The 24,441-nt window shown below is 40.2% G+C and overlaps 1 protein-coding gene across 1 annotated transcript in view; it reads right to left on the reverse strand.

Moving 5' to 3' along the window:
• Positions 1-446: 446 nt before the first annotated feature.
• The window catches only part of LOC122557826 (low-density lipoprotein receptor-related protein 5), a 222,221-nt gene continuing 198,226 nt past the window's right edge, over positions 447-24,441 (reverse strand). The window contains exons 18-23 of the mRNA XM_087996571.1: positions 21,973-22,209; positions 17,973-18,083; positions 15,787-16,023; positions 14,649-14,788; positions 6,821-6,918; positions 447-2,578 (exon numbers count right to left, since the gene is read on the reverse strand). Of these exons, the coding sequence (XP_087852697.1) occupies positions 2,308-2,578; positions 6,821-6,918; positions 14,649-14,788; positions 15,787-16,023; positions 17,973-18,083; positions 21,973-22,209 (1,094 nt within the window). The 3' untranslated portion in view covers positions 447-2,307. The remainder of the gene's footprint in view (positions 2,579-6,820; positions 6,919-14,648; positions 14,789-15,786; positions 16,024-17,972; positions 18,084-21,972; positions 22,210-24,441) is intronic.

Raw genomic sequence — 24,441 nt, forward strand, 5'->3', positions numbered from 1 at the left:
ATTCCATAAACTACTCAGCTTCAATCAATAATGAAAAGGTGGCAATTAATATCTGAAATTTGGTATATGACGAGGTAAATATAAAACAAAATCAAGGAATGTGGCAATTAAGTATGAAGTCTTTTCTACACTTAAAAAGAAATCTATACTATTTCCATCTCATCCTTAGATACTTGCATTTGTGTTAGATTTGAAAAGATTGTGCACCAAAATCCATGAAAAACAAAAATGTACCGAACAAACAGCATTTCTACTTACTGAGGAAAATCAGATAGTTACACAAGGTTTCATTTTCCAAAGTATAAGTTTAAAATACGTTATGCACAAGAGAAGCAGAAAAGGTTAAAACTGGAAAGGAGAACAATCTGAAGTTTCTCTTTGCTCTAGCAAACAATGTTCTGGAGACAGGTCGGTCATCAGCATTTCACCCACACAGCCAAACACAATTTGAAATGTGGAAAAAAAAATGTCCTTACTTTAATAATTAAACATTCAATCGTAGACAAGAATCAAGCACTCAATACAAATGCAGCAAACTGGGCTCTACACATTTTATGGGACTTAACCGAACTTATGACCACAGTAATTATAATAGACAATAGAAGAAAAAAATGAATATAAAGTTCTGTCAAACATCTGCTTTTTTATAGCTAATGTTAATGTCATTGTCATAGAAACAGTCATTTCACGGTATACAGAGTGCTGCTGAAAATTATACATATAATCTGTGAATAATAGCATTTTATAAATAACACAATGAAATTAGATAAAATATACTTTTTAACTTCTATAGTGCTAAGAGGTAAATTTTAAGAATGGAAAGCTTTGTAACGGTTTAAAAAGTAAATTGGTATTATGACAACTTTCCACAAAAGGCTCTTTTTTGGAATTAAAAGCATACCATAATGATATCAAAAGGCAGTTGGTCAACAGTCCCTCCTCTTAAGTTTATGCTGCCGCAGCAAATTAGTGGTACAAGCATGCACAATCATGCTAATGATAAATAAGGCAGCTTGGTGATCCAACAAAATCTTCGATATTTATTATTAGTGTGCAAGTTCTTTAAATGGTTTACAATGGGCACTCTTCAAAATTTTTCAGTAGTGATAGCTACAACTTTCTGTACATACAAGCCAAGGAAACAAAAGCCAAACATTAAAATAATTTCTATTGAAGAAAATTGGTTTAATATCCATGATAAATAATTTAATGTTAAAATACAAATCACACAACAATCAACTAGAACTTTGTCTTGTAATCTTTTGTCGGAGAATCTTGTGCTCAACAAAATGAGGACTGTTTGTGTTAAAATGGAACATTCATTTTTTAAAAAAATCATGACAACTAGAGGTATTAAAAAGTACCCCTCGGTCAGGTATAAAGTAAAATCCTTCTATTTTGTTCAATATAATTTTATCCGAATTTAAGAAGTGCACTCTTTAAAAGGTACCAGGGTGATACTATTTTTTCCACACCAAGAATCCACAGGGTAGCAGTATAAATCTACAACGGGGTTGTGAATTACTATTCTGTCTTGAACTTGGAACCTTGAGGAGCTGCTGCGATACAATATGAAATGAATTTCAGCAGTATCCTTGTAATTAATGAATATATAGATTTTAATGCAACCAGTCTGGGCCAAATCCAAACAAACACAAGTCCTTGATATGAAAAGGATAGTATGCAGACCCACAATGACACTAAACATAAAAAAAAACAATTCTAGCTAGTGGTTTATTTTTAATATCATGTAATTGACACTGAGGGTTGTGTACTGTGCTTATAATTCAATAATAAGTCTTTTCAGAACAGAACATTCTGATTAGAAATATAATTAATGAAAAATTTAAACCCCAAAGAACAAGTGTAATTTTGATAAGGTAGAAAAAGTACAAAATAAGCGATTGTCCATTTATGTCCATGAATATAAAATTCAAAAATTTCATTTCTAAAATGTTTTCACCTAAATAAAAGTATACAGCTCAGAAATAGGCTATTTGGCCCATCGTGTCTGTATCTGCATTTGTGAACGTTTTATACTTTTACTTCCCAATTTGTTCTGTAAAATTAGCATATGGCACAAAGATGCAAGTGGTGTATTTACTTAAGAAAAAAAACAAAATTATAAATATTTTTCTTTCCATCTGTACAAAATTCCATTGTCCCTATCGACCTTCTCACATTCTCTGTACACTGTCCTTAGGATAATCTCATCCATCTAGTACTTTTAATTCATAAAATATACTTTCTCTCTGTTTGTATTTAAAGCTATGTACAGAATTATAAAAAATGTTTCTTCTGTTAGAATCATGAGGAATCTGTACAGGGAGACGGTGGGGGAGGACAGAGATGAAAGTAACTTCGTTCTGTGGAGGGCGACGGTGGACAACTTTCACAGTTCTCCTCTGCTGACATGTATGGACTTCGAGGGGTAGGGGGTGGTGGATAAGGATCTGAATCAGAGTTCAGATCCACATAGTATTTGGGACTCTTCCATCGGCTTGTGGTATAATCACTATCACATACATCAGTGCTGCATGGAGTTGTAGGTGGTGCCACACTCTGCATAATGTAATGTCTGTAAAATTGAAAAATAATTGTTGAGTTTTTCTCCAATTCATTTCAGTAGTCAAAAACTATAGTCAAAGCCAACATTTAAGGTTTATATTTTTGCCTACATTTGTAAATCACATCCAACCGGATTGCTCATTACTACAAAAGATTAAGTGGTCTACTTCTTGCTGCCAGGTTGGAAAGTGACAGATGTGCCAGCAGACCAATGACTGTTACTGTATCTTGCACCAGCTACAGTTAATTGTGTAAATACAGTTTCATCAGCTATGACACAGGCTTGCAACATTACACAAATTGCAATTAAATTCAAAGGACAATTTATTTATATTCAGCAGCTTATTGTTGCCGAGATTAAAAAACTCTACCAATGTGGTTCAATTGAAGTCATTTATCCCCCCTTCCACCTGCTGTCTCACAATAACCGATTTTTTTGCTTAAAATCTCTGACACTACATATTACTTCTCCCTTGCCCATGACCCCACTGTGACCCATCAGGCCAAAATCACCCGCATTGTCCATGTCCTCATTGCCTCCAGTGATCCCCCCCCCCTCCCCCCCGCCAACCCCCCACTGCCTCCAAACTCAATCCCCCAGCCCCGCACTGCCCGGTTGTACATGCTCCCCAAGATCCACAAGCCCAACTACTCCAGCCGACCCATGGTCTCGGCATGCTCCTGCCCCACCAAGCTCATCTCGTCCTACTTAAACTCCATCCTCTTCCCCCTTAATTCAGGCACATCCCACCTACATCTGCCACACCAACCACCTCTCCATCTCTTCAGCAACTTCCAGTTCCCCGGCGCCCAGCGCTTTATCTTCACAATGGATGTGTAGTCCTTATACACGTTCATACCCCACAAGGATGCCTCCAGGCCCTCTGCTTCTTCCTCTCCAACAGACCCATCCAGTCCCCCTCCACCAATATCCTCCTCTGCCTCGCTGAACTGGTCCTCACCCTCAACAACTTTTCCTTTAAGGAGAAGAAAGTGAGGACTGCAGATGTTGGTGCTCAGAGTCAAGATGTGGTGCTGGAAAAACACAGCAGGTCAGGCAGCATCCGAAGAGTAGGAGAGTCGAAGTTCGGGCATATGTTGAAGGGCTCATACCCAAAATGTCGATTCTCCTGTTCCTCGGATACTGTCTGATCTGCTGTGCTTTTCCAGCAACACACTCTTGACAACTTTTCCTTTAACTCCTCCCATTTCCTCCAAATCGAGAGGGTGGCCATGGTCACCTGGATGGGCCCCAGCTACACAAGCCTCTTTGTCGGCTATGTCAATCAATCCCTCTTTAGTACCTACACAGGCACTGTGCCCCAACTATTCCACCGTTACATTGATGACTGCATCAGTGGTGCGTCCTGTACTCAGGTTGAACTGGAGCAGTTCATCGACTTCGCTCACAACTTCCACCCCACCCTCAAATTCACTTTGTCCATCTCTGACACCTCCCTCCCCTTTCTGGACCTCCCACCTCCATTTCTGGTGACAGTCTCCAAACGGATGTTTACTATAAACCCAATTACCTGGACTACACCTCCTCCCACTCAGTATCCTGCAAGAACTCCATCCCATTCTCCCAATTCCTCCGCCTCCTCTGCATCTGCTCTGATATGAGACTTTCCACTCACGAGCAACCCAGATGTCCACCTATTTCCAGCAACATGATTTTCCTCCCTCTGTCATTCAGACAAACCTCCGTGGTACCATTCCATTCCCCCATTCCACTGCTCTAAACCACTTCCCCTCCCCCCCCAGACCAATAGAGTCCCCATTGTCCTCAACTATCACCCCACCAGTCTCCGCATCCAATGCATCATCCTTAAACACTTTCGTCAAATCCAACTAGACCCACCATCAAGAACATCTTCCTGTCCTCACCCCTCTCTGCCTTCTGCAAGGACCGTTCCCTTCAGCAGTTCTTTGTTTGCGTCTATCTTCTCACTGACCTTCTCCCCGCCCACCCCCCCATCCAAACCCCAGGTACCTTCCCCGGAAAAGATACAAAGCCTGCCAGTACACCACCCTCTCACCTCCATCCAGGGCCCAAACAGTCCTTCCAGGTGAGGCAGAGCTTCACCTGTCTCTCTTCTAACCTAGTTTACTGCATCAGTTGCTCCTGACATGGTCTTCTCCAAGTCGGGGAGACTGAACGCAAACTTAGGGAATGGTTCAGCAAGCATCTCAGCCGGGCCCACATGGACGGACTGGACCTTCCAGTCACTGCCCATTTTAATTCCCCTTTCCGACATGATCATCCTTAGCCTCCCCCATTGCTGCAATGAAGCACACCGCAAGTTGGAGGAACAACACCTCATCTTCTGCCTGGGCAGCCTACAGCTCAGAGGACTCAACATTGAGTTCTCCAATTTCAAATAACCTCCCTTCCCAGCCCTTATACCCCTTCCACTTCTCCAACCGGACTCACTCCTCCCATTGACCAACCAGGTCGGATCCTCTACCTGTCTTCATTTATCCCCACTTCACCATCCCCTAAATCCATCCCCAGTCCTGAAGAAGGGTTAAACCCGAAATGTTGACTTCTCCACTTCCTGATGCTGTCTGGCTTGCTGTGTTCTTCCAGCCTCCTGCCTGTCTATTTTGAAATCTCAAGCTGCAGTCAGAACTCACCAATACTATTATATAGTTGCTGGGAGGCTTATGATTAGCTTCCTAATTTTCATTTCCTTCTCGCAAGGAAACAAGTACCTTTTGCATATAATCTTTTATACTGGACTGTAATGTCAATCCTTTAACTATGTAATAACTATCTTACTTCTAACTTATTTTTTAAACACTAAGTAACATTACTTTTCCTTTTATTCTTGTTTGTATCCGAAATTTGTACCTAGGTACTTGTACCTAAGATGGAGCCATTAGAGGCAGCCCATTGTAAAAACTTTTCTTAAACTCCTGCACTGAAGTACACGTGACAATAAAGGATATTCTATTCTTGTTAGGGCATATTGAAGAATCTAAATGTAAACTGAGAAAATCGTGACCTCAAACCTATACTTTCTTTCTTGACTTTGTTGCTGCCCAATACACTTACTTGCACATTCCATTTCCCCAAATGGGTCTATGCTCACGGACCTATGTTGGTTTCCAAGCAATGTCTTGATTTTAAAATTCTCCTTATTTTCAAAGCCCTCATTGACTCAATCCTCCTTTTCTCTGTCATCTCCTCCAACCCCACAACCCTTTACGATATTGGTGCTTCTCCAGTTTTGGCCTCCTGGTACATGTGCAATTTTAATTTGGTGGCTGTGTCTTCAGTTGTCTATGTACCGAGTTGCTAGAATACCCTCCCTACAGCTCTCAACCTTTTCATCTTGCTTTACTTGTTTAAGATACTCCTTAATATCTACCTTTTTGACAAAGATTTTAGTCACCTGACCTGAATTCTCCTGATGTGTCTTGATGTCATTCTTTGTTTTGTAACCCTCCTGTGAAGCATTTTTAGATGTTTATGCTGTTAAAGGTGTTAAATATGGATAAATATGCACCTGTTTTGACCACACACTTTACTTTCTGGTTATTATAAACTCAATGTACTAGATTTCCAATACTAAAATACAATGCCATTATGTCAAGTCCCACAATTAGCTGGAACGTCAACTTGATTATTTCTCATAAAATACACATTTTAATTGTGAAGCCTCAGAATGGGGTAAAGGCCTCAATTTCTATACTGCAGCTACATTGATAAAATTGGTCATAGTTTATCCTTATGAAATTTCATAAGATAGATTCCGGAAACGAATAGACAAATGAACTAATTCAAAAGTTGATTTTTTTTCCCCTCAGCAATTCACAGTACAAAGAAGAATACGTTCCTGTGAGGTCACATTTTTCAAACATAAAAATCTTCTTTATCAAATGGTTCCAAATTCAGACTGGACTTTCTGTGTTCGCAAAAGATAGGGGGCAAAAAAGTCATTGGCTGTTTAGAGGTCAAAGGAACTGACAGTGGAACATTTATTTGTTGATAGACACTTAGAAATAATGGACATTAGGCTTTGCAAATGCAGAGGTAAAATAAAAATGATTGAATGAAGTACTTATCACAAACTAAGATGTGACCTTTTGTATTGGCTTTAACTAACACATGCTATTTTCAGCATTAAGAACTTCAGCATTTCATCCCTTACATTACTTGACTGCATCCATACCCTCTAAATGTGCTTGTAACCATTAATAAAGAATAGATTTCAAAAAGTAGGAATCATGTGCCTTATACACACACCTGTAAGACCTGGTAGTGGAAGGACTGTTAGAGGAGTAGCACACTTCGGTGTTATAGAGAGAACGATCAGTCGCTGGGGATGGCGGTGGGTTCAAAATCTATTAAAAAATGATAACTGATCAGAAAATTTTAAAAACGGTTTGTAAAGAATTAAACATTTGTAAACATTTAATGCATTTGTGTTGTAATTTTTACACAAGACTACTGGCTAAGAATCAATTAACTGAAGCATCATTAAAATGAACCTTTCAAACATATATCTTCCTCCCCAAACCTCAAATGGAAGTTGCCATCATATAATGAGTGATAATCGCAAAAATGAAGAAAATAACTTCATGTTGCTTTCTGCTTCTGTGACATATTTTTCATTGTCTACCTTTAAAAAGTGTACTTCAGACATGTTGCATTTCCACACTGCAAACCTTCTGTAAGGAGCACAATTACGAAGCACATAAGGAAAAAAGAGATAGGAGCAGTAGGCCATCTGGCTCCTTAAGCCTGCTCCACCATCCACGAAGACCAAGGCTGATCTTTTTGTAAATTCAGCTCCATTTACCCACCCATGAATTCCTTTAATGTTCAAAAATCTATCTTTGCCTTAAAAATATTCAATGAGGTCGCCTCAACTGCTTCACAGGACATGGAATTTCACAGATTCTCAACCCTTCAGGTGAAGAAGTCCCTCCTCAACTCATTCCTGAACTATTCCTGCTTATTTTGAGGCTATGCCCCCGGTTCTAGTTTCACCTACCAGTGGAAACAATGTCTCTGTTTGTAGCTTACATATTCCCTTCATGATTTTAGAAGAACCCCACTACCCCCACTCATTCTTCTAAATGCCATGAACAGTTCAGCTCTCAATGATGCCATTTGTGAGCAGAGCAGGTGCTCATGGTCCCAGCCCAATGTATACCTCTGTACCACTGTAACCTTTTCCACGTCTCACCCAAAACAGACCCTTTGGAAACAGACCCTTTGGTCCAACGCATCTATGCTGACGAGATATCCCAACCCAATCTAGTCCCACCTGCCAGCACCCGGCCAATATCCCTCCAAACCCTTTCTATTCATATACCCATCCAAATGCCTCTTAAATATTGCAATTGTACCGGCCTCCACCACATCCTCTGGCAGCTCATTCCATACACGTACCACCCTCTGCGTGAAAATGTTGCCTCTTAGGTCTCTTTTATATCTTTCCCCTCTCACTCTAAACCTATGCCCTCTAGTTCTGGACTCCCCGACCCCAGGGAAAAGACTTTGTCTATTTATCCTATCCATGCCCCTCATAATTTTGTAAATCTCTGTAAGATCACCCCTCAGCCTCCGACGCTCCAGGGAAAACAGCCCCAGCCTGTTCAGCCTCTCCCTATAGCTCAGATCCTCCAACCCTGGCAACATCCTTGTAAATCTTTTCTGGACCCTTTCAAGTTTCACAATATCTTTCCGATAGGAAGGAGACCAGAATTACACGCAATATTCCAACAGTGGCCTAACCAATGTCCTGTACAGCCGCAACATGACCTCCCAACTCCTGTATTCAATACTCTGACCAATAAAGGAAAGCAAACCAAACGCCTTCTCCACGATCCTATCTACCTGTGACTCCACTTTCAAGGAGCTATGAACCTGCACTCCAAGGTCTCTTTGTTCAGCAACACTCCCTGGGACCTTACCATTAAGTGTACAAGTCCTGCTAAGAGTTGCTTTCCCAAAATGCAGCACCTCACATTTATGTGAATTAAACTCCATTTGCCACTTCTCAGCCAATTGACCCATCTGGTCCAGATCCTGTTGTAATCTGAGGTAACGGTCTTCGCTGTCCACTACACCTCCAATTTTGGTGTCATCTGCAAACTTACTAACTGCATCTCTTGTGCTTGCATCTAAATCATTTATGTAAATGACAAAAAGTAGAGGACCCAGCATCGATCCTTGTGGCACTTCACTGGTCACAGACCTCCAGTCTGAAAAATAACCCTCCACCACCACCCTCTGTCTTCTACCTTTCAGCCAGTTCTATATCTAAATGGCTAGTTCTCCCGATATTCCATGAGATCTAACCTTGCTAATCAGTCTCCCATGGGGAACCTTGTCGAACGCCTTACTGAAAGATCACATCTACTGCTGTGCCCTCATCAATCTTCTTTGTTACTTCTTCAAAAAACTCAATCAAGTTTGTGAGACATGATTTCCCATGCATAAAGACATGTTGATTATCCCGAATCAGTCCTTGCCTTTCCAAATACATGTACATCCTGTCCCTCAGGATTCCCTCCATCAACTTGCCCACCACCGAGGTCAGGCTCACCGGTCTATAGTTCCCTGGCTTGTCTTTACCGTCCTTCTTAAACAGTGGCACCACGTTTGCCAACCTCCGGTCTTCCGGCACCTCACCTGTGACTATCGATGATACAGCAAGAGGCCCAGCAATCACTTCTCTAGCTTCCCACAGAGTTCTCGGGTACACCTGATCAGGTCCTGGGGATTTATCCACCTTTACCCGTTTCAAGACATCCAGCACTTCCTCCTCTGTAATCTGGACATTTTGCAAGATGTCACCATCTATTTCCCTACAGTCTATATCTTCCATATCCTTTTCCACAGTAAATACTGATGCAAATTGCTACATAAATGTTATTTGTTGTTGCTATTATTAAAGGCCAAATAATGAAACAACTAAAATTATTATAGATTTATTTTAAATATAACTTAAAATAACTTCTTTAACCTGTCCTCTACTGCTTCTGAGCTGATTCTTCAGTAAATGAGCTTTGTCAAGTTATCTGCGAATGGTACACTGAACTTAACCATGAATAGTGGAACTAAACGAAGGTGTCTTTTCTTCAAATGTCTTTTCCAGTGAACTTTGCCTTGTTGTCTGGTGATACACTATTACTAGCCATTTGAGTGACACAGTCAGAATTTCAAAAGCATGATTCAGAAGGCAATGAGGGGAGGGTACAGAAATAAAATCTGCAACACACCTATTATATGAAGGCCATACAGTCAAGTCATCATCACCTCACTAAAGTCATACTTCTGCCCACATGCTGCTGAAACCTTCATCCATGCCTTCATTATGGAGTTGTACAGCTACAGAAGAGGCCCTTCAGGCCACAGAGTCTGCACTGACCTATCAATACGCATCCCACTCTCCAGCACTAGGCCCATAGCCTTGAATATTATGACTGTTCAAGCACTCATTTGCATACATTTTAAAGGTTGTGAGGTTTCCGTCCTTTACTACTACACTCCCAGACAGTGCTTTCAGATTCCTACCATCCTCTGGGTGAAAATTCTTTCTTCATATCCCCTCTAAACCTCCTGCCTCTCACCTTAATTATGTCCCCCTCATTACTGACCTTTCAACTAAGGGGAAACAGCTGCTTCCTAATTACCTCTTGCCCCCCCCAATCTTATAATCTCAGTCAGGTCCCCTCTCATCCTTCTCCGCGCCAAACGAAACAATCTGAGCTTTTCCAGCCTCTCCTCATAGCTAAAATTGCTTCACCCCAAGCAACATCCTTGTAAATCTCCTCTACAGCCTCTCCAGTGCAATCATATCTTTCCTATACTGCAGTGACCAGAACTCCATACTGTTTCCAACTGTGGATTACCAAAGTTTTGTACAGCTCCAATATAACCTTCTTGCTCTTATAATCTATGCCATGATTGAAAAAAGGAAAAATGTCCCACGTGCACGCTTAACTACCCTATTAACCTGTCCTGCTGCCTTCAAGAAGCTATGGACAAGCACCCCAAGATCTCTCTTTCTCTGAGCTCCCTAGTATCCTGCCATTCGCCAAGTATTCTACTATCTTGTTACTTCTTTTGAAGTACATTGCCTCACACATTTCAGGGTTAAATGATATTTACCACTGATCTTCCTGGTAACCAAGACCTTTTTCTGTCCTATTAATCTCTCAGCCAGTCCTCATGTCATCTATCTCTGGATCTAGCTTTATTTAAATGCTTTCCAAACTAGCTCCACATCTTCCACACTCCAAAACTCTACTTCCTGTATTTCAACTTGCATCAAGTCTCTGTTACTCATCATCCCTGTGCTTGCTAATCTACATCAACTCTTGGCTTGTCAACATCTCAATGTTAAAATTGTTTTCAAATTCTTTCATCTCGAAAAGTGAGTTTGCCAGCATAAAGTAATATACCAATGACAGTTAAGGTACAGAATCAAGTTGATTTTCTAATAGAATAGAAATCTAAGAGAAGAACCTTTCGAAGGTGAGAAATCTTAAACGAATCTTACACCCCTTGTCCACACCTGATATACTTTGGCACTACAACAAAAAGACAGTGTGGGTAGATACTCAGTGCAATTTTTCTACTTCAAAGGCTTGGAATATAACATTTTTGCTAAAAGTAAAAGGCACTTTAGCTCTCAGTCATCCAAACATACAATTTGCTCTGGTTAGTAAGTTTGCAGATGACACCAAACTTGGTGGTATCGTGGACAGTGAAGGAGGTTATCTAAGATTACAAAAGGATGAGCTGAGGAGTGGCAGCTAGAGTTTATGTGAGATATTGCATTTTGGTAATAAAAAAAAGGAAAGGAATTATACAATGAATGGTAGGGATCTGGGTGGTTTAGAACAGAGACACCTTGGGGTTCAGGTACATAATTCTTTGAAATTTGCATCACATATCGAAAGGATGATTAAGAAGGCATTTAGCATGCTTGCCTTCATTGTTCAAATATTGGAGTATAGGAGTTGGGATGTTACACTGAGGTTATATGGGATGTTGGTGAGGCCTCTTATGGAGTACTGTGAGCAGTTCCTATTATAGAAAGGGTATTATTTAACTTGAAAGGGTTCAGAAACGATTTACTAGGATGTTGCTGGGAATAGAGGGTTGAGATACAAAAACAGACTGGGACTTTTTTCACTGGGGTATAGGAGGTTGAGTGTTGACCTTATTGAGATTTATAAAATCATGAGGGGCATAGAAAAAGTCAGGGAGGAAATTCAAAACGAGGGGGCATATTTTAAAAATGAGAGGAGAAAGATATAAAAAGGACATGAAGGACAACTTTTATTTTACAGAGAGTAGTTGTAAACTGCCAGAGAAAGTGGTGGATGCAGGTATAATCACAACATTTAAAAAACATTTGGATAAGTTCATGAATAGGAAAGGGGGCGGCACGGTGGCACAGTGGTTAGCACTGCTGCCTCATAGCGCTAGAGACCCGGGTTCAATTCCCACCTCAGGCGACTGACTGTGTGGAGTTTGCACGTTCTCCCTGTGTCTGCGTGGGTTTCCTCTGGGTGCTCCGGTTTCCTCCCACAGTCCAAAGATGTGCAGGTCACGTGAATTGGCCATGCTAAATTGCCAGTAGTATAGGTAAGGGGTAGATGTAGGGGTATGGGTGGGTTCGCTTCGGTGGGTCGGTGTGGACGTGTTGGGCTGAAGGGCCTGTTTCCACACTGTAATCTAATCTAATCTTTACAGGGATATAGGCCAAGCACACGCAGGTGGGACTAGTTTAGCTGGGGAGCATAGTCAGTATGAACTGGTTGGGCTGAAGGATCAGTTTCCATGCTGTATGACAATGACTCTAAGAGAATACAAAACATGTAATGGAACTTGCATCGCCTTACAGGAATAGTAAACATCAGGAAGATAGTTAGAAACCACACAAACCTGTAATATAAAATTGTGGTGGTGATTCAAGTATATTTTGTGGTGAAAATGGTTTATGCGCTGGGTAGTCAGAGTTTCTCTATTCTATCTTCAGGAACTTTCAAAATAATACTTAATTAAAAACATCACAAATTTGTTGATTGGTTTGGCATGGGTATCAATGAGAAGAGACAGAGGGCAACATACATTGAGAATGGAGATACAAGGATGGTGACCAAACAAATAGTGAGGTTGAGAGAGAGAGGGAATACAATGAGGATAGAGAGAAGGACAAGAAAGAAGAGAACAGAGACAAACAGTGAATGAATGTGGTTGGAGCAGAGGACACTGACAATTCAACAATGTAAACTCCCTTTTTCACCATGCCATGACATTTAAAAGTTCCAAGATAAGATATTATCACATAAGGTCATAAGATATAGACTATTTAGCCTATTGAGCCTGCTGTGCCATTCAACTGGGGGAGGAATTAACTCAATTTTCCTTTCTGCTTCCCATACCCTTCAACTCCTTTAAAGACTAAAATTAAGTCCAATTCAGCCTTGAAAACCCAACTGCAATATCTCTACTCCTCACAATTTAGTATACCTCAATCAGGTCACCCTGCAGCCTTCTGTTTCCAGGAAAACAACCCCAACCTCTCCAATCTCTTCTCATAGCTACAATTGGGAGGCACAGTGGCTCAGTGGTTCAATTCCAATCTCGGGCAACTGTGTGTGTGGAGTTTGCGTATTCTCGGTGTCTGCATGGGTTTCCTCCAGGTGCTCCAGTTTCCTCCCACAATCCAAAGAGAATTCATAGGATTATGGAATCCCTACAGTATGGAAACAGGCCCTACGGCCCAACAAGCCCACACTGACCCTCCGAAGAGTAACCCACCCGGACTCATTGCCCTACTGCTCTACATTTACTCCTGACTACTGCATGGATAATTTAGCATGGCCAAAGTTGGATTGTGGGTGGAAACTTAAGTGATTTGGCCATGCTAAATTATCCATGGTGTTCAGGGGTATGTAGGTTAGGTGCATTAGTCAGAAGTAAATGTAGGGCAGTAGGGCAATGAGTCAGAGTGGATTACCTTTTGGAGGGTCGGTGTGGGCTTGTTTGGCTGAAGGGCCTGTTTCCACACTGTAGGGATTGTATGATTCCTCCAGCCCTGGAAAAATTCCAGTAAACCTTCTCTGCACTCTCTCCAGAGCAATTACATCCTTCCAGTAATGTGGTGATCAGAACTGCATGCAATACACCAGTTGTGGCCTCACCACTATCTCATACAGTTTCAGCATCATACCTCTACTTTTGTATTCAATACCTCCAGTGAAAGAGACCATTCCGTGTGCTTTCTTTACAATCTTATCTACCTATACTGCTACCTTTAGGGACTTTGTATTGCACACCAAGTCCTATTCATCCTTTTCTTAAATGGAAGATCCTTAATTTTGAAACTGTGCCACTTAGAACTGAATAAAATCATATTTCATTCTTTGAGACTTTAATGGTATAGGTCCAACCTGCTTAACCTATCTCAAAGGGCTACTGTTTAATTTCAGGAAAATCAGACTCGTTAAACTTTTCTGAACTGCTTCCAATGCAAGTAAATCCTCCTTCAGTGTGAAGGCTGAAATGACACGCAGTATGCTCGATATAGTGTCATCAAACCTCTGTAGAATTGCAGTAAGATTTTTGAATTTTTACATTCCATTTTCCCCATGCAAAGTCCAACATTCCATTCCATTTTCTTTCCTATTTACTTGCTGAACCTGCATGTTAACATTTTGTGATTCATGTGCAAACACACTAAAGTCTCTCTCCATTTAAGTGGCATTTTGCTTTTCCTATTCTTCCCATCAAAGTGGAAAAACTGCTTGTTATACTCCGCATGCCTAATTTTTGTCCATTCACTTAACCTATAAACATACCTTTGCAGATACATTCTCTCCTCCTCACTGACTTACATTATAAATTGACAGAGGAGGAACCCAGATCCACATTAAATGTTCTCAATCGCACTGACTTTTAAAAAATAAAATGAACTTCATTTCAATCTACAAGGCATCTTTGTTTAAGAATGCACTCTATTTAAATGTATGAGCTGAATACTGTAGCTTTGAGAAGGTGCATTCCACCAATTGATGTGGATATTGAACACAAGATGAGAGTGCACCTGTGGATAGAAAGTTCCTTTTGTACTTGAAGAACTGCTAGAGGAGGCCCCAGTCACGTGATTTCTATCATATAGTGGGGCCCCATTGCTTCCTCCCATTAGACTCATGGAGCTGATCATGGACTTGCTACATGACATACCTATACAGGATAAAACAAAAATGTTACAATATCTTCACAAAACACTCAAGGAGCAATCAGTTTTTTTTAAAAAAATCATTAAATAAGCATTGTAAGCTCATCACATTGCATTAACTCACACTTATAAAACCAAATATGCATATACATTGAAAATTGTTGATATTGTTCGTTATTTTAGCAATATAAAATCTAATTATTTATACATTTTAAGTCAATATTATCGTAATTATAACTGCTGCTGTGTATAACTACTCTTGTCAAGAGATCTGCTCTTATTCTATGTTATGCTCACCTGTTACCAACACATGCATAATCCAACAAAGTCTAGGTCAAGCTGCCTTTCTGCTACCTTCCACTTGGTCCTTAAGATGAGATCTGTGTAACTTTTCATCTCTGACCCAATGACTGAAATATAAACTTATCAAAAATCTACTTATCTGCATGTTACTTCTAGTGTCGTTTTGTTCTTACAATTTCAAGAATCTCTTCATTCGTCTTTGGAAATTCTAGCATATTTCTTTGCATCCACATTTCAAAGGCTTTCTATTTCCTTCTGTCAATATTTGCTTTCGCCCAATTTTTGAAGCATACAAGTAAGTGGATAGAATGTAACATTTTTGAGCTTTTCCTTGTTACAAACTTGGTTTTTCCTGGTTGTTAACACATCTCCAACTTCACAAATAATTTTTGGCTCTCTACATCCTTCTTCTCTTACATTACATCTGCCATCCTTTGTTGGGATTTATCCTAAATGGACAAACTTTTCTACTTTATGACACTGCTCTCTTCAATTGTCTCTCTAGCTTCTGATGTATTCCATCTAGCTACTGTTGTTTTTATCTTTTCTCATGTTCATACTCAATCTATATTCTAAGCTCCTAGATTTTCTTGTATGGAATATTGTTCAGAAACACAAAAATTGTACCTCATTCACAATCATCCCAAAACAACACTATAATCAATCATTAAAATGAGGGATAATCTTTAGAAGTCCTCACCAGTGAAAGTGCCATGCTGGGAACTGCTGGGAGCAATGAAATTAAGGGGAACATGTGGGGCTCCACTGATATATTCATGTGGAAAAGGTCCATTAGGTCCTTTGTAACGACGACAAACAACTCGCTGGCAGACAAAGTACATTCCACCCATTACGAAGAGTGAAAGGATTATACCAATAACAGGTCCAATTGCACTGCTGTGAGACTGGAAATCATTCACTGAAGCTTCAGTTAATTCTGATGGGAAGAAAGCAGATTACTATCTCATGAGTTATTCAAAAATAAAATTTTCCACTAACTTTTCTACTTACATAACAAATATAATCCTAACTTAAATACAATCAGAAAATCAATTGAAGGTCTTCATGTGTAATAACTGGAGTGTAGCACTCTGAATAACATTGAGAAAAATGAAAAGTCAGTTTTAAAATGGCAAATGCCCATTTAGCTCAGTTGGTAGCACTCTCCGTTCTAGATCAATTAATGAGTTAGTACATAAATTCATACTTTTCTGCAGCACTGTGGAAGCATTACATTTTTGAAAATGAGATGTTAAATCAATATCTAGCCTGTCTAGTTTTGGTGAATGAATTCTCCCTGTGGCATCTTTCAAAACAGAAACACTGCTATGGCGAACATGATTCCTTAACTAGTAACAGACTAACTTCATCCATCTCATTTATTGCTTGTGGAAACTTACTGGAAACAATTTGTTTGCTAACCTAAGAAAAGTAAATGCACATCAAAAGGATTTGAGGCATCACTGGGAGGTTCTGAGGATGAGCTAATCCAAGGCTTTATTTAAGTCCAAATTTTTGGTAATTTTTAGTATCATTACCTGCATTATTAAAATGAGCCATTATACCTCTTCAAAACTGCATAAACATGCAGACTACCAATGGAGAAAGCAAGACACTCAGTAGATTTATTTACACACGAAGATTAACCTGACATGCATAAAAGTGAGCCTTAAGTGATATCCATTTCATACAAAGGTTGGAGCTGCATTAATTTAGTAGCATTCTAACTGTGGAATAGAAATTAGATTAGATTACTTACAGTGTGGAAACAGGCCCTTCGGCCCAACAAGTCCACAATGACCCGCCGAAGCGCAACCCACCCAGACCCATTCCCCTACATTTACCCCATCACGTAACACAACGGGCAATTTAGCATGGCCAATTCACCTGACCTGTACATCTTTGGACTGTGGGAGGAAACTGGAGCACCCGGAGCACACGGGGAGACTGTGCAAACTCCACACAGTCAGTCGCCTGAGACGGGAATTGAACCCAGGTATCTGGCGCTGTGAGACAGCAGTGCTAACCACTGTGCCACCGTGCTGCCCATGTACAGTAACTACAGAAATATACAGTCAGCTCTTCTATCCCTGCATTTCTTCAACACGAATGGGGTTTAACATGATTGAAGAATTTAGACCATTATTTGTAGGATGCAAACTTTCTTTACCCATATTAGCTATAAAGTGCTTCCAGCCTCAATAGTTTAAATGGCGTGGCTATTACGTGATTTTCTTATAACCTAAGATCACATGAGAATGGAACTATGTTATTATATCAGAACCGACTGTATATGTTGGATACTTTTTATTGTGTGGTTTGATGCCACACCATGAGTTTGGGTTCAAGAATGGGCTATTTGAAGAGAAGACGAAGTCAAGAACTGTCTTCAGACTTAAACTTCAAATTAACACTATTTATTTACATAAATACTAAATAGTATTATACATGGTAGCCATGAAATATCCAGCTCTGATCTTATCATTTTTTTGTCTGTACATATCCATTTTGTCTTAAGGCTTTCTCTCATGCTTGTGTGGGGTGTAGACTGGTCAAACTCTGTGCACACACTACTATTTATACACTGTGTCCTATGACATCATCACAAGGATGCTCCAGGCTCCTGAAGCCCTTAACCAACAGTACCTAACCATGGGTGTACGTGAAGCAGAAACACAGTGTAGAAAAATTGGAACTTTCCATTCATCACATTAAATGATCACAAGAGTATAATAAAAGGGATTTTTTTTAAAACAAATGTTGGATCACCTTCAAAAAGAATTTTTTACATGTTCTGCTTCAAGAATCAATCCATGTCTTTCTCACTGTATCCCAAGAGTCACAAAAGTTCAAAACTCCCACACTGGTGGATGAGCAGATACTAACCACAAAGACGTTCATCTGAGCCATCATGGCAATCAGGAACTGAGTTGCAATGCTGTTTCTTCAAAATGCATTGACCACTACTACAGCGGAACTGGTTAGAACGGCAAATCACTGCAATTAAGATAAAGTGAGTTATTTATCAAACTAGGTTTTTATGAAGTGATTAAATGTTTCGAAATCCTGAAAACTGGCCAGTTTGACATTCTCTGTAGTTCAAATGGAGAATGAAGTGTTTCCAAAATGAATTCCTGCCATTTACGAGAAACTTTACATTTGTTTTGCAGTGTTTCTGAAATCTGATCTTTCGTATTTGAAAACTCATTTGAGAGACAGTCAGAAAATGTCAGCTATGAGTCCAAAAGTGAATAACTTCACTAGAACAGTATTACAAGCATCATTCTTGTCTTTGATGTCTCAGTTGGGGAAATTTAATTATGTTATATAGTCACCCAACACTTAACCTCCAGATTTGACATATTTCAGGAGGGAAAAAATTGCAATCTGCTCTGTCATCACGTGAGCATCTCAGTGATAACTCTGAACATAAACATAGCCTTGTGATCTTACTTCATTTGGACAAAATAAGGTGAAGCAATTATCCTAAAAGTATCCTCTCTTGTCTTTCTCCTAAAGGCAGAAAACTACAGCAGAGAGTCATAGTCATAGAGTCATAGATATGTACAGCATGGAAAACGACCCTTCAGTCCAACCCGTCCATGCCGACCAGATATCCCAACCCAATCTCGTCCCACCTGCCAGCACCTAGCCCATATCCCTCCAAACCCTTCCTATTCATATACCCATCCAAATGCCTCTTAAATGTTGCAATTGTACCAGCCTCCACCACTTCCTCTGGCAGCTCATTCCATACATGTAATACCCTCTGTGTGAAAAAGTTGCCCCTTAGGTCTCTTTTATATCTTTCCCCTCTCACCCTAAACCTATGCCCTCTAGTTTTGGACTCCCCGACCCCATTTATCCTATCCATGCCCCTCATAATTTTGTAAACCTCCGATGCTCCAGGGAAAACAGCCCCAGCCTGTTCAGCCTCTCCCTATAGCTCAAATCCTCCAAGCCTGGCAACATCTTCGTAAATCTTTTCTGAAGCCTTTCAAATTTCACAACATCTGTCCGATAGGAAGGAGATCGGAATTACACACAATATTCCAACAGTGGCCTAACCAATGTCCTGTACAGCCGCGACATGACCTCCCAACTCCTGTACTCAATACTCTGACCAATAAAGGAAAGCATACCAAACGCCTTCTTCACTATCCTATCTACCTTTGACTCCACTTTCAAGGAGCTATGAACCTGCATTCCAAGGTTCCTTAGTTCAGCAACACTCCCTCAGACCTTACCATTAAGTGTGTAAGTCCTGCTAAGATTTACTTTCCCAAAATGCAGCACCTCGCATTTATCTGAATTAAACTCTATCCGCCACTTCTCAGCCCATTGACCCATCTGGTAACCCTCTTCACTGTCCACTACACCTCCAATTTTAGTGTCATCTGCAAACTTACTAACTGTACCTCTTATGCTCACATCCAAATCATTTATGTAAATGACAAAAAGTAGAGGACCCAGCATCGATCCTTGTGGCACTCCACTGGTCGCAGGCCTCCAGTCTGAAAAACAACCCTCCACCACCACCCTCTGTCTTCTACCTTTGAGCCAGTTCTGTATCCAAATGGCTAGTTCTCCCGATATTCCGTGAGATCTAACCTTGCTAATCAGTCTCCCATGGGGAACTTTGTTGAATGCCTTACTGAAATCCACATAGATCACATCTACTGCTCTGCCTTCATCAATCCTCTATGTTACTTCTTCAAAAAACGCAATCAAGTTTGTGAGACATGATTTCCCACGCACAAATCCATGTTGACTATCCCTAATCAGTCCTTGCCTTTCCAAATACATAAACATCCTGTCCCTCAGGATTCCCTCCAACAACTTGCCCACCACTGAGGTCAGGCTCACCGGTCTATAGTTCCCTGGCTTGTCTTTACCGCCCTTCTTAAACAGTGGCACCACTTTTGCCAACCTCCAGTCTTCTGGCACCTCACCTGTGACTATCGATGATACAAATATCTCAGCAAGACGCCCAGCAATCACTTCTCTGACTTCCCACAGAGTTCTTGGGTACACCTGATCAGGTCCTGGGGATTTATCCACCTTTACCAGTTTCAAGACATCCAGCACTTCCTCCTCTGTAATCTGGACATTTTGCAAGATGTCACCATCTATTTCCCTACAGTCTATATCTTCCATATCCTTTTCCACAGTAAATACTGATGCAAAATATTCATTTAGTATCTCCCTCATTTTCTGTGGCTCCACACAAAGGCCGCCTTGCTGATCTTTGAGGGGCCCTATTCTCTTCCTAGTTACCCTTTTGTCCTAATATATTTGTAAAAACCCTGGAATTTGGGTTTTATTTTATTCATTCATGGGATGTGCGCATTCCTCGCTGGGCCAGCATTTATTACCTATCTCTTGAGAAGGTGGTGGTGAGCTGGTTTTTTGATCTGCTGGAGTCAGTTTTGTGCGGGTAGACCCACAATGCTGTTTGAGAGGGAGTTGCAAGATTTTGTTCCAGCGACACTGAAGAAACAGTGATATATTTCAAAGGCAGGATGGGTTGGAGGGGAACTTGCTGGTTGTTGCATTCCCATGTATCTGCTGCCCTCATTCTTCTAGATGGTAGGTGTTGTCTAAAAAGTTTCAGTGAATTTCTATAGTGCATCTTGCAGATGGTACACTTGCTGCTACTGAGTGCTGATGGTGAAAGGAGTGAATGTTTTTGGATGTGGTGACAATCAAGTGGGCTATTTCATTTTGGGCATTGTGCATAAATAGCAAAAACCTCAAGTTCAATAAGGGAAACAAATAGAATGTTAGTCTTTATTTCAAATGGAATGAAGTATAAAAATAGGGAAGTCATAGAGTCATAGGGATGTACAGCATGGAAACAGACTCTTCGGTCCAACTCGCCCATGCCAAACAGATATCCTAACCTAATCTTGTCCCATTTGCTAGCACTTGGCTAATATCCTTCTAAACCCTTCCTCAGTCTTGCTAAAGTTACACAAGGCACTAGTTAGACCACACCTAGAATACTGTGAACAGTTTGGTGCCTCTGGCTTGAGGGAAAATAATACGGGACTGAAGGCAGTTCAGAGAAGGTCAATCCTAGACGTAAAGGTACTGTCTTACAAGGAGAAGTTGCACAGAGGACACTTATTCGAGTTTAGAAGAATGACCTTACTGGAATATAACATTATTGCAACATATACGATTGATAGAGGGCTTGTCACGATAGATATGGAGAGATTGTTTCCCTTTGTAGGAATCTAAAAACAAAGGTTATAATCTCAGATAAACATTTAAGATATGAGGAGGTATTTCTTCTCTCAGAGAGTAGTAAATCTATGGAATTCTTTCTTGCAGAGGGCTGTCAAGTTTATGAAGGCTGAGGTACACAGAGTTTTAATTGGGAGAGGAATCAAAGGTTACATGGAAAAGGCAAGAAAGTAGATTTGAGGATCATCAGTTCAGCCATGATGTTGTTAAATGCTGGTTTGGACTTGATGGGCTGAATGGGTCTACTTCTATTCCAATGTTTATAGTCTTAAAATTTGCACCTTAGAATTTTGCAGTCATTCTCTATTTATGTAATATTCTGCTTTTTTATTCTCCTTCATACAATGGACAACTTCATGTTTTGCCATGCTGTACGTTTGCATCTGCCAGATTTTTTTTATTCCCCCTCTCTCTCAAACTATCTATATCCATCCGCAACTTACTCATGTCACCTTTTCTAATTATCACTGAGATTGGACAGGAATGCCTTTAGAGATGAAAAAGTTAAAACCACCATTTGTTCTTTGATGAAGGACTCAATTTGAAGAACAATTTTAACAGGTGTTTAAAAATTTTAGTCTAATCAACACAATCCGAGTCAATGTATTTGGTTAATAAGATTTTTAAAAATGATTACCAGCACAGTTTTCCTCATCCGATTTATCTTGACAATCTATTTCACCATTACATCGTAAACGTCCATCAATGCACTGGCCCTTTTCACACTGAAAATGATTGGCAGAACACATTGGACAGTTTTCTTCATCACTATCATCATCACATTCTGGAAAGCCATCACAACGCCATGCCATTGGAATACAATCAATCTCTCCAGTAGCACATGTAAATTGTTCTGGTGAACAGGTTGGTGGTTCTGAAAGAAGATGGACATTATTCAGAATAAACCTTTGATTGTTAATGTTTATATTTTGTTTTATCTGCTTTTTCTGTCCCCCTCCGCCACACCAAATTCCAATTGATGTGGATTTTTAACCGGAATATCAAAAGGATATGGGGCTCAGATCTTAACCTGTAAATGTTTTTCTTTCTCACGTTTACTTCCTTCCTTCTCTGTTCACCTTGCCTGAAAATGCAACACAAGCTTGAACATTTTTGTTCTTGTTGCGGTGTGTGTATTGCTGGCAAAGCAATATTACAAAATAGCAATCCAGCGATAAAAAAGATATGATAATCTTTGGCCAAGATAGGACAGTGTGTATTTTGGATGGGAACTTGGAGTTGTTACAGTTCCCATGTGCCTGCAGTCCACGGTCATATAAATGATATAGGATGTGTATGCGTCTGGGAGATGCTGTGGAAGAAGCCTTGGAATCATGTAATACAATACCATTGGCCATTCTTTATGCACAAACTCAAGAACTTGAGTTTCAACAAGCCAATGGGTTAACTGCCTCTGATACAAAAATTGCACAGATGTTCTGTGTGGGAATGGGTTGAGTTCAACTTCTCTAACAATACAAATAACTTTTAAAGCACCCTCATCTGTTGATAACATGACTGAATTTCAGACATCAGCAGTCAGCCAAGGTTGTACTGGCAGGATATTCGGAATTTGGTACATGATGGGTGGAAGTTGTTCTCTTACAGAAAGCACTAGGCAGGAATAATTTCTGAGTCAGGACAGATGTGATACCAGGAAAGGAATTTTAACATTATTTTTAAATCAAGACTTTCCATTCACAAACAGAACCGCATAGCTGGAGGGCTCCAAACACATACAAGAGGTTATAGATTAAGGAATTTACAATTCAGGATGCCATTCAGTCTATCGTGTCTATTTCAGTGAACAAAGATCTGACTACACTTGTCCCATTTTCCAGCTCTTGGTGCACAGTCCTGGAAGCTATTGCATTGCAAGTGACTATCTAAATACTGCTTAAATGTGACAAGAGTTTCTGACTCAACCATGCTTTCAGGCAGTGAATTCCAGACTTCCCTCACTGGCTGGATGAAAAAAAGATTGCATTAAATCTGTATTCACTTGATTATTCACCCCACTAACGGACAAAGTGCCTTCCAAACCACCCTATTTATTCCCTTTGTAATCTTATACACCTTCATGAGGTCCCGTCTTTACTGTTGCTGCTTCAAGGAAAACAACCCCAGCCTCCAATCGTTCCTCATATTCACACCCTCCAGCCCAAGCAGTATCTGATAAATCTCCTCTATGCCCTCTCTAGTACAATCACATCCTTCCTGTAATGCATTGAACAGAAGTACACACAGTATTTCAAATGCGCCTTACCAGTATTTTATACAGTTCCAGTACAAATTCCCTAAAGTTCTGTTGTAAGCCTCAGCTAATAAAAGCAAATATCCGCTGGCCCTTCTCAGTCATTTTATCTTTCTGCCCTGCTAACTTCACAAGTTTGTGGATATTCGCCCCGAGGTTCCTCTGATCATTAATTCTTTCAAGAATCCTGCCATTCACAGTGTAACTGCTGGCATCTTTCGCCCTCTCCAAATGCATTACCTCTCACTTTCTCAGGATGAACTCCATTTGTGACTGCTCTGTCCAGCTAAGCAGACCACTGGTGTTCTTGTGCAGTTTATGGTAATTCTCCTCATTATTTACCACTATTTTCGATAGAAGCAGTCGGAGGCCATCTGGCCCAGTGAGTCAGCTCCTTCATTCAATTAGACCATAATTGAAGAACATTGGAGGTTTTGATATTGTGTATGGAGACAGACTAAGCCTTTTCTGCTGACTAACCACATTGTTTGGGATGCATTGTAAATTTCAGTCTGCTTCTTCTGATAATAGAGGCTACCAGTCTTCAAATGACCAGCCTTCTATACCATGGAACAGATAACAGTCAATCCTCATGCTGGTTTTCTTTTCAATATGTGTCATAAAATAGCCAATTGGAAGGGAATTGTCTGCTGTTTAAATTTTGTTTTCCTCCTATGAAGGGATTAAATTTTACAACCTTGAGGCTGATATTGAAGTGGATAATGTAATTCAAGTTTAATCAGAAGTCATATTCTTTATTTATCACTGCAAAAATGATAGAATTTAAAAGTCTCACAGCAACGTTTGAAGTCAAAGATACCTTTGCATCTAACACTGCCTTTACTTAGTTCG

This window comes from Chiloscyllium plagiosum, unplaced genomic scaffold, assembly GCF_037043375.1.
Source record: "Chiloscyllium plagiosum isolate Xiang-an unplaced genomic scaffold, Cpla_swu_hap1 HiC_scaffold_18, whole genome shotgun sequence".
Classification (NCBI taxonomy): Eukaryota; Metazoa; Chordata; class Chondrichthyes; order Orectolobiformes; family Hemiscylliidae; genus Chiloscyllium; species Chiloscyllium plagiosum.